The 11,885-nt window shown below is 40.5% G+C and overlaps 1 protein-coding gene across 1 annotated transcript in view; it reads right to left on the bottom strand.

Annotated features, from left to right (window-relative positions):
• Window positions 1–3,822: 3,822 nt before the first annotated feature.
• The window catches only part of LOC101849827, a 76,674-nt gene continuing 68,611 nt past the window's right edge, over window positions 3,823–11,885 (bottom strand). Inside the window, exons 4-5 of the mRNA XM_005093838.3 lie at window positions 7,721–9,050; window positions 3,823–5,040 (exon numbers count right to left, since the gene is read on the bottom strand). Of these exons, the coding sequence (XP_005093895.1) occupies window positions 7,759–9,050 (1,292 nt within the window). The 3' untranslated portion in view covers window positions 3,823–5,040; window positions 7,721–7,758. The remainder of the gene's footprint in view (window positions 5,041–7,720; window positions 9,051–11,885) is intronic.

Raw genomic sequence — 11,885 nt, 5'->3', positions numbered from 1 at the left:
TGGTGGGAGAGACAATTCAACTTGAGTAGGTGGGGAAAGAAAGGGATAAACTCATTCTGGTTTAAAACAATGAGGATAGAACAATTTTCACATCTTTATATATGGACCAGGATTCAAACATTCTTTCAGCAATAAAAAATATCAGTCGGAAAAAAATCTTTCATCATATTACACGTGCATTTGATAGTGTTATGATATTCAAAAACAACCCCCAGAAAGCAGGTTCATGAATGGCTACAATGTACAGTTTGTCTCTTCTAAATGCCAGATTTGTTAAGAAAAGTGACTAGAGTGAATTGGAATAGTGAAGTATAAACAAAAACAATTTTCACAAAAAGAATGTGTTTCGAACTGTAAACACTCCTGGAACAAGGAGGCTCTTACAAATTGTTGGAAATGCACAAAATGTAGAATATTATGCCATCATCTTAAAATGTTTAAATTTAAAAAATTAAGCAAGGATCCTGTGAATGAGCAAGCACAGAATCTGCCTTTCCTTACTGTAAAATATGCAATGAAGCTACCCAGCACTATACAAAAACATTTATCGTCATAAAAACATCAAAAAAATGTTAATGGTTTGCAGTCTTCTAAGGACTCTAATTCATACTTGGCTAACTTGCTGCGGATTGTGCTTAGAATTATTTCTTTTCAAGGCAGCTTTTGTTTTTGGTGAAACCTTTTGTTTCTGGTAAAATTCTTTGAATGTAAAAGTGATTTCATGTTGCTTGATTTTGCAGGAATTGTACCTCTAGGATGTTAAGGTTTCCTTTTAGAGCGTATTAGATCTCCGAGAGAGTGTTCACAGACATTTTCAGATGGTCTGCTGGGTCTCCTTTTCTGAACTTGCTCAAGCACAGATACTCACATTATCAGACACACATACACACACTACACTACACATACACATGTTGTTGTTGTTTGTTGTTTTCAAATCCCTTTAGCTGCGAGCATTTCACTCTTGGCAGCGCAATGCCTCCCTCAAATAACCACATGTCCTTGTCATCTGGTCAACGCCAGAGTAGAGCAGGCACACATACACATAAACACAGACATACGCACACACACACACACACACACACACACACACACACACACACACACACACACACACACACACACACACACACACACACACACACACACACACACACAAACACACACACACACAAACACACATATACACTTGAACAAGCTTCATTTAAAAGGAACCTGGATGGAAGTTAATCTTTAGTACTTATGGCTGACAGTTCGCAGTCCCTTAAATTCACTCACAAAAGAGAACACTACTTGCAATAAAGTTGCCAATGCACAACTGACTAGGTGCACACATGGAAACGTTTCTTGATAATCACAGATTTGTTCATTCAATGGTTTTACACATGAGTAATACTTGTCTGTCTACTGAAACTGCACACATGACAAATTTGTTCTCTCCTTACTTATAGGCTACAGTATGCTCTTCACTCAGGCAAAACGCATCATGTAACTGTCTCTTTAAACAGAGCTCTGTATTCTTCATGACAGGTCAGAATCTTTGCTGTTCTGAAGCTGTTCTCTTTCACTGATATACCCAGAGAGTGGACATATCAGAGAAAGGAATTTTACGTCAATCATTCAGAAGTCCCATTTTCAGACATGCTTCATAGAAATGGGACTTGGTCTCTGAGAGTCAACTTCTCTTATTACTTCCTTTCGGAAATATAAAGTCAAAGATCACGAGTGGATGAATAGAAAAAGTAAAGGTAAAAACGTTTCTTTACAGAGAAAAATGACTTAAAATACATGTATATAGGGAGTCTGTCCAATAAGTCTATCTTAACACACTACTTTTTCTTATAAATTAATCTTTATAATAAAAATAAAAATAAAGAAAACCTTTTTGTTTTCGTACACAGAGTTGGGTAGATATTTCCACATGAGAGACTAATAATTTGCTGTTCTCATTTTGCAACAAACCGTTGCTTCATCCCTAACAAAAAGGGGTAAAAATGTTCTAATATCAGCTCCATATGTGTGGCATTATGGTGAAATCAGGCGCTTGTCAAAACAATGACATTGGAGAAACGAACCTTTGTCCAACCTTGGGCAAGTTTTTTTCAATTAAAAAAATTGCTCAAGACCTTTTACGTCCATTTATAAACATTACTGACTGGATTTTTATTGAAAAACATTTATCAAAGGCACAAAAAAAAGTAAATTTGCAGTTTTCAAGGATGCTCAAGCTTTGAAAGTCACCAAACTTTAGTAGTCATTTTCTTGCTAATTTTTACTCTGAATCTATGTGAACCTCATCTTTTTCAATTACACATATCTCAACATCTATTCAAGATAGATGGGTATTTTGAAAGTCGAGCGCAGTACACAAATGATCAAGATTTAAGTTTATACCAATAACTCAATACGCCCAAAAATTGACAGGCGCCTTATGCCACAGTGTCATGGCACATATACGAGCTCTGATAGTTGGGTCTTTTGAAACTTATCTTTTGGGAGAACAATAAAGAAAAATACCCAGATGTGACATATGAACTGCTCAACTCCTGTGAAAACAGTAAGTGACATAAATAGTTACGGTCTACCATGTGCTGCAATCTGCCTGTAATGGAACCATTTTCTTGACCAAGAGATGAAAGGATCAATGAGAACTTTCTGACATGATTAGCTCATAATGTCTCGGTTCATTCTAGGAAACTTTCATCAACGCAGGTAAAGAACAGATTTTCTTCATCATCATACACTCATTTGTAACAGGACATTATATTATGCGAATTTAACTGAAAGGAACTGTTTACCTTGACATTGGAGACAAGGTACAGATCGCAGTGTACAGACAGTTAGTTCCTTTGGCAGTAAAATGTGAATGAAAAAACAAAACGAAGCACAGCTTCGTTGACAAGAATTAGTAGTAGCATAACTCTACACACAGTTAATCAAGTAGCAATATAGTGCTTTCTAATAATAAGACATAGTAGTAGATACAGCATTCAATTTTGACAATACCTTATAAAAGATTAGAACTTCAAAAAGTAGAAAGAAAAATAAAAGATTAAGAAACGTGTGCGCATAGAAATGCAGTATGTACAAATTAAATGTGGTAAAGATTCTGTACATCAAATATTGCCCAGATGGAAGCCTTAGGAATCCTGCCGTGTGATTGGTTGACTGGCTCTGGCGGAACCGGAAGTAGGTGGGATTTTGCAGAGTTGGTTTGACGCACGCCGTTTCCTCTCAGGGGGCAAAAAGGGTCGAAGCTTCATCTAGAAGTGTTGTGCTACATTACCTTAAAAGTTAAAAAAAAAAATCAACAACCCCCCATCCCCAACAAACAAAACAACAGCAACAGAAACAAACAAAATCCACCTAAAAACAACGACAAATGCAACATTCATTAAAAAAAGCAACAACAAAAGGACTCCCCCAAAATGGCTGTAAGAAACTAATCGATTCTTTTTCTTTCTATGTAAACACGAAATTCATCCCCCCAACAATAATTTGATATATATGTGGTCGAGTTGCCATCAGCTAAATATAGAATCTTCTAGACTTCAGTTATAAACCATCAGCTAGTCCTGCTTCATAGGGGGGCTTCCCAGTTTGTCACAGGCCCAGTTTGTCACAATTTCATTTAAGTGTTTGAGGTTAGATGACAGTCATAATTACAGCACTTTAACACTGTAGTTGTAACTTAAGTTTTTTTATTCTCCACCTTCAAATTGGTGGTGTAGAGATAGTCCCTCTAATTGGTGGTCTAGAGATAGTCCCTCTAATTGGTGGTGTAGAGATAGTCCCTCTAATTGGTGGTGTAGAGATAGTCCCTCTAATTGGTGGTGTAGAGATAGTCCCTCTAATTGGTGGTGTAGAGATAGTCCCTTTAATTGGTGGTCTAGAGATAGTCCCTCTAATTGGTGGTCTAGAGACAGTCCCTCTAATTGGTGGTCTAGAGATAGTCCCTCTAAACTGTCAATTCAACTTGTGTTGTTCAACATTTCCTTTTTGTATGCAAATCAAATTAAATTAAAATTACTCTGTAAAATTTCAACAATGAATGTTCTTTCGTTAAAAAACAATTGAAAAATAAAATTCAATTCATACAATCAATCAATCATTAATTTACTCTTTTTGAGGGTGTCAGTGATAACTTCCATTATTCAGGGCACTGTCGAATCTGCGCCTTTGACAAACTGGCATGCTTCCCTCCCCACCATGTCTCCCTATGTCAGGTCAGGCCATGATTCTGTTCGACAATAAATCTTCCTATGTCAGGTCATTGTCTCAGTAAACCCAGATAAAATTATAGTTATTAACTTTGAGAGGTCACTTACTATCTTACCATAAAGCTCACAGTTGGCAGTCTAATTAGAACCAAATCAAACATGCGTGCTCCTTGAGATAATGCATAGACCTAAAAAGGAAAAATAGCAACTTAACAAACAAAATGATTATTTAAAATGCATCTTCTGCTGTAGAAAAACATCACGCAAGTGCTGGTGTTTGTGAAAATGAGAAACAACTCGAACAACCTAAACTTATACATAGAAACTAACTAAAAAAACATAAACCCTGGTTATAATTACCAAACAAAAAATCTGAAGACAACAACGAATTACAATTACACCTCCTAGCTAAGGAAACATTGCAACACACTTACAGCTCCTAGCTAAGGAAACATTGCAACACACGACTAAAATCTGCTATTCCACCAGTATTCAATCTGAATACACCTAAGGAGGCCGAAAAATCTCGTCGGCCAGTCCCTGGCTCAAAAAAAAAAAAAAAAAAAAAAGCTCGAGGAACGCGTTTATCGTCAGTCTCCAGTAAAAGTCTCTCTCTCCCGCTTTGAGTCTCCTCAAGTTTCAAATTCCCTTCATCGTCCCGGCTTGTTGCAGAAATCCCCGTTTTCACGTGAGTTGAGATAAGGTCTCTCCTCAGTTACCCACTCGGTCTGTGGTAGCAGTGTCGTCATCAGCAACAGCAGACGTGACGAGCTCATCACCGCGCGGGGTGGTCGCCGAGCACACGATCAATGCGCAGTTGCATCTGAAATAGAAGCAAGAAAAAAGTAGTTTTTAAACAAAAGTTTTTACAAGAGTTTTAGATTTTAGTTTTAGTAGAGCTTTTACGGTGATCGCAACTACATAAGGTCATATGATGAGTGACAAGGGGTGGATGTCAACAGAGAAGTCTTTACAGGGAACCAGGCTCAGGCTTACTCTGCTTACCTCTCTTGCCTCAACAGCACACAGTCTGCTTTGACTATCAAGGCACCCCGAAAATAGCGGGTCACACAAGAGTGTGACAAACATACAAAAGAAGTACAGGAAATGACGATAGTAAGAATGGGGGAAAGAAAAAGCAGCAGTTCCCTGTTGCAGTTCAGGCACAGTTATGAGCATGACATTGATGAATCAGGCCCGTTTACAATTTTACTGTGCATAAGAACATACAGTATTATATTAATGTCTCTTCTTTGGAAATGGCCTAAAGACACTTCCATCAGTAGCACCGCTCAGGAGGGTAAGTAATCGTTTTACTGCACTTGCAACACAATACGGTACTATAAGTGCCGAAGAATAGATTATGTGTTACAAGAGAATAACATAAACAAAAAAAGGAGAGATAAGGACGACAGAGGTTTGATAGTAAAGAAGGAGCAAACCACATCACAGCATCCACCAACCGACCACGCAGTTTTGTTTGTTTGTCTGTTTGATTAAAGAGGAGTATGGGACACACCTTAAGAAAGCCCAGGGGAAACATCACAAGACAGTCACTGCAGTGGAATCCACAAGGAGCACGAGGCAGGGGTAGGCCACGGGAAACATGGACGAGATGCGTGGAAAGAGACATGAGAGAGAAGAAGCTCACTTGGAACGAGCTTGGAAGGATAGCCCACGACAGAGATAAATGGGGGGAGCTTGCTGTATGTCGCCTATACTCTGGCAGGGGTGAAAGGCATTGATGATGACATTAACACGATGACGGGCATTTAGTGCGGACAAAGAGTGTTCTTTTCTCTTCTTCTTAATGTAGGAGTTTTACGCACCCATTGACACAAATTAGATGTTGTTGTTGTTGTTTTCAAATCCCTTTAGCTGCGAGCATTTCTCTCTTGGCAGCGCAATGCCTCCCTCAAGTAACATGTCCTTGTCATCTGGTCAACGCCAGAGACTCAAATTAGATAAATGGACGGAGGCGGCGGACTTCGACCCTGTCTGCCAGGGCCACATCTGGGAGAGAAGGATACAACGTCCCCGCAGAAAGACTGACCGAGATATTCGACGAGATATTCGATAAATATCCTAACGGGAATCAAACTCGTGTCTTCAGTGCGCGACGGTGAAGTGTCTGACCGCTTCACAACAGACGCTGGGGAGAATGCACAGTAGAATTGTAAATGGGCTGATTTATCAATGTCATACTCGTAGTGTGCCGGAACAACAAGGGGGAACTGTTGCTTTTTCTTTCCTCATCCTTACTATCGTCTTTTTCCTCTACTTCTTTTGTATGTTTGTGAACTGCTATTTCCGAGGTATCTTATAGTCGAAGCAGATTTTGTACTGTTGAAGCAAGAGAGGTGAGCAGAGGAAGCCTGGTTCCCTGTTTGGACTTCTCTGTTGACATCCACCGCTTGGCGCTCATATGACATTATGCAGTTGCGAGCGCCAAAAAACCTTACTAAACAAAACAAGAGTGAGACAGTCAGAAACAACAAAGGGGTGGGTTTGGTTTGACCCCCTCCCCTCTTCTTTAACCCCCCCCCCCCGTCAATGCTGTGAGTTATTAACCTTAAGTATGTAGTTGACTCTTGTCGTTAACTTTACTGGCGATTAAAAGAAAATTTCAACTGTTTGACTGCGTAAAAAATCTTGTCTTTCGAGTCTTTACACTCTTCCTTTCATGTGATTAATACTAAGCAGTCGAAAAGGTAGGTCAAGTTATGAAAATAATATTATTTTGGTGTTACAAGTAGTATTTACAGCAACAGCACAAATAAATAGAACATTGGTAATTGATTTTTACCCGACCTAGTGACGGATCTTTTCTATTCTCTGTTTTAAAATAAAGTTTAGGTCTTTGTTTATTAAAACTGCAATAAAATGAATTTTTGATCATTGTCACCCAAGAAAGATGGTAGCTTTAACAGAACATCAGAAAAAATCGAGCTATCGGCATGCTACGCGTGTTTTTGCTGTTGCAAGGACATTCAACGTCAACAGAAAACCAAAGTGACGTTAATGAATTACATGCATTGTACAAATTATGTTCATGTATTGCTGATGTAACGGAAATTCAGATTAGGAGACCAATAAATGAGGTGTTGATTTATTATGCCTTTAATGTGCTATAAAGACAAATTAGTCGCTTTTAAGGACAAGCGGGCTAACCCAGAATTCGGGGGTTCCAGAAATCTTGACCTACACCAAAAGTAGGCATAGCCCTACCTATAAGAGTTTGGTTTCATTTGTCCGTATATTTGTTTGGTTGTAGAAAAAAACACCTCCCCCCGTCTTTTAAAGAAACTGAACAAGGGTCGAAAGAACTTTACCTTCGATTTTCTCAAAACAGCATTTTTCGGGATAGCCCCCTTGTGCTTAAAAGCGACCATTTCATACATATTCATTGTCAAAACATGGCATAAATTGGTGACAATCTATAAAAAATAATCAAAACCCATTTCGTTTGCCTTTGCTACTGGCAGACTAGGCTGCATACTTACATAAAGTGCGGAGGTGGCGTTGTCAGTAACAACAGTCGCTACCCACTAGTTCCCCCTGGCGGCAAGCTGTGATGCTGCGAGTTATTCTCCACCTTGCTGTATGGATCAGTGGGGGAGGGGACGCTCTGCGTTGGCGAGGGGTGCTGTTGCAGCGGCGACTGAGGCTGTTGTTGTTGTTGCACTTGCTGTTGTTGAGGTGGCTGTTCGGGACCTCCCGCCAGGAAGCCGTCTCCATGGTTACTTCTACTGTTGGCGGAGTTGTGAGACGGGGCCGAGCCGGTGCCGAGGTCCATGACGCTGTGGGCGGAGAAAGGGTCCAGGCCGCCGTCACTGTCATCTGGGAGTGACTCTGCCGTCTCGTACAGGCTTTGCGACTGCGAGGTGGGGTCTTCGCTGACTTGCGAGCCTTGGCGTTTGGGAACAAGGTCGGAGGATGGGGAGGACTTCAGGAGGTGTGGGTCTGAGAGGGAGCTGGAAGATGGCGTCGACGAAAGACCAGAGATGGAGCCTCTTGCGCTGGGGGCCTCTCCGTCCATGCTGGTTGGACTGAGAACCGATTGGGCCGGGGGCAGTTCCGTGTCCACTTTGCTGGTGGGCCAGGTCATGTGGTTCCTCACGTTGTCCTCTTCTTCCAGCTCATCATCTTCCACGTCATCGTCCTCATCTTCATCCTCCTCTTCACCCTCTGAGTGCACGATGTGACCTGGGCTGAAATGTCTTTGTTGTCGTTTCGAGGAGGAGTTGCCGCGAACATTTCCACCACCACCACCACCACCACCATCGCCGCCACCACCACCACCCCCACTCCCACCATTACCGCCGCTTCGGTGGGTGTTGTTATTGTTATTATTGAGGTTGTTGTTAGGGCAAGAAGTCGGGGGCGAGATGGAGGAAGGCGGGGGGCTGAGGTTCTCGTCGTTGTCGTCGGGGGAGTCGATGTTCACGCATGTCATGAGCTGCTGGCCCGACAGCGGGTACGAAGAATGGCGGTACAGCGGACTCCTGATGCCTGTGTCTACCTGGGACAGGTTGTTGTCGCAGTTGGACTGAGGGTGGCTGTTGGCGTTGAAGTACCTCCAGTGGGCGCGCCGCTGCCCGGCAGACAGAGGACCCAGGGAGTAGGAAGAGTCGGAGGCCGTGGAGATGGGGGAGGAGAGGAGAAACTGAGCCGTCTTGTTCCGGTTGCGCACGTCGCCCAAATCTATCAAGTTTATGGATTTGAGGTTGTGGGCAGGAGAAGGCTCCAGGAGAGCGGGGCTGGATCTTTGCAAAATCGACAACTTTTCCTCAGCTTGGATTGAGCTGATGTCCGAAACGCCAGAGTCCAATGCTGGGGGGAAATAGTGACCGCATTTCAACATGAACGGGACGTGTAAAACGTGCAAAGTATAAATAAAATAGAAGCTATTACCACGAGTAGGCTATGCTGGCATTTTCATTATTTCGTTTCCAAGTTAGTTTTTGAATATTCATTGATCCCTAAAAGTAAGTCCTTTTCCTCAATATAACAACTATTATAGTTCACAATCAAAAAGGGGGTAGGCAGCTCGTTATGAAAGTTTGACCTATGTATTGAGCTATAATTGGGGGGAAAATAACTTTTACCGTCTGAAACTTTTTAAAAAGACTGTCTGTAAGAAAATGATCAATTATGAATTTTGTTTGGTTCCATTATTTACAATAACGTATGTTTTGAGTCATCTAAAAGCAGAGAGTTGTAATACTTCCACATGTTACATTATCATTGTCAAAGCTGAGTCAACAGACTTCTTGAATTTCTTCAGACAATAGCTTTAATTTTTAGTTATAATAGATTGTTAAAGTTTTTACAAAAGCAAATACAATTGAAAACATTTTTTTGTTGCGAGAATACGTTTACTTAAACAGGAAATAGCATTTTTAAGAAGAAAAGAAGTGCAAAATAGAATGATGAAATTAATACATTTTCTTTTAGGAGGACTTTATAAAAGGCAACAACTAAAGACAAAGGTACAAATGGTACATTGTCTCCCGAGGAACATCTTTCTAATGTTAGTCTAGTCTTGATTAATATCACGAGACTGCAGCATAACACTAACAGCTCGCTGGATGAGTTTCACTTGAAGAAGCACACTAATGTTAATACCAAAAGATAACACTATAATGCAGTTCTCAAAGTTGGCTGAAATCATAAGTGCATTACTGGATTATATCATTGTGTGCATTATGGAAAACAAAGGCATCGTCTAACAGAGAGACTAGGTCCTAGAGTCAAAGCGCTTGACGTTCAAGTCAGCAGCTGCAGTAGTTTATGACGTCACGGCTGTGCTGCGACAATATGGCGGCTGAGTAGTTCTGGTGTTATCATTTATGGGTTATCTCCCATGTTAATGAGTGGAGTGGAGCACAACAAGCCATGACGTCACAAAGTGGACGAGGGAGGGAAGAGAGGGGGTGTGTGTGTGTGACTGGTGTGACCAAGCACAGAAGCAGACGTTGCGCAAATAGTGACGTTGTCACCCAAGCAGAACACAATATGATCAATGATCTCAACGAATATACTGGGAGTACATGTACACACCTTTACAAGAAACAGACAGACAGACGATAACGACATCTAAGTTTCGGAACTTAACGTTTTGAAAGTACAACCAAACCTGTAATAGTTATAGAGTCAAATTTTCTTCCGTATTAGAATTTTTCCAATCTGCAAAAACTAACTGTGACCTTTATAGTAACTTAAAGTCTTAAATGTCGAAAAAAGGAAATCCCAACAAACAGCGACAAGTTAGACAAAATGGTCCAATTGGTCACCCATACTTATAGATCCCCATGGCAACCGTAAACTTTTTGTAACGTCGGATGATTTGATATGGCCCAAAGGACACCGTGTAATGGCGGTTGAAAGTATCATTTGTGACCCTTTTCTTTTGTTGATAGATTTTTTATTATTGGGATGGAGAGAGGTCCTGTTAAATGAAAAAAAAACAACATTGAGCAAAACTTTCGACTTCTTTCTCCGTTGATGATAATAGTATTTGGAATATATAGAATAACAGTGGCACATTGGAATATGAGGAGAACACTGGTGGATTAGGTTTGGAATATGGCAGACATGGTATGGATGGGTAGATTAAAAAAAATAGTTTCTCTGAATAACTCAGTAAGAGACAAAACAGCCCCCCCCCTCTCATTAAAAAAACAACAACAAATCCCCAAACAAAAAGTATCCCTTCCAATAAACAAAAAAAGGTAAATAAACAAAATAACAAACAAGCAAAACCAAACCCTGGAACAAAACAATAATTCAACCCAATAACAAAAGCCATTTAAAAAGTATCCACATATTCAGCTTTTTTATCTTTCTCCCATAAATAAAAAAAATATTGAAGACGACGTCTTTACGTAAAAAAAAGTAAAAGGAGACAGCTGTGGTAGGTACACTACTGTATAATGAAGACCCAACACACGTGTACACACATACGGACATACATTTCATAGAAACATAAGCCAGCAGTAACGTTGCTTTACCCGTCAAACAACGAACATTGTCATATAATACTGTACACACGAAGCAACGTCATGAATGTACGAGCACAATAAATGAGGCATATAGAGGCACATACGTTCCCTACTGTATGCACATTGGCAACACCAAATAAGGCAAGTTACTAATAATAATATATGCATAATAGTTACGACGAATTCGTTCGTAGTTTACTACTATTCATAAGCAATGTCACTGGTACAAATGTGTCCTGAGTTTCAAGGTTAACTGTTCAGCTCCGAAAAAAAGGTACTCCTGACCAACCATTCTTAAGAATTTAAAGGCGTTTTGATACATTGTTGAGACTTCGGAGCAGACTGCCAAAACGATAGCAGATTTCCAAAACAACAAGTTAGGAGCTGACTTCCTCAGTAACAGTTTAGGACTGCGGCAGAGGCTTCAAAAAAAAAAAAAAGGGACTTCGGTACAAACCACAGAAGAGGTACTTATGGATCTGTGTGTGGGGTTGTCGGTGTGTGGTAATTATGACCCAAGACATCGCTTCGAAGATAAGTGCAGGTAATACACATGGTATGCATGTTACGTTGTCCGTACGTAGCAGGACCGAGCTAATAACAGTCAGTCATGAAAACTCCACCAAAAGAAATTTCCTGGGCTTGTGCGGGAATTGTGCAAGCT

This window comes from Aplysia californica, unplaced genomic scaffold (genome assembly GCF_000002075.1).
Source record: "Aplysia californica isolate F4 #8 unplaced genomic scaffold, AplCal3.0 scaffold00070, whole genome shotgun sequence".
Lineage (NCBI taxonomy): Eukaryota > Metazoa > Mollusca > Gastropoda > Aplysiida > Aplysiidae > Aplysia > Aplysia californica.
The sequence above is the reverse complement of the archived record's forward strand: the minus strand, read 5'-3'. Positions and strand labels throughout refer to the sequence as shown.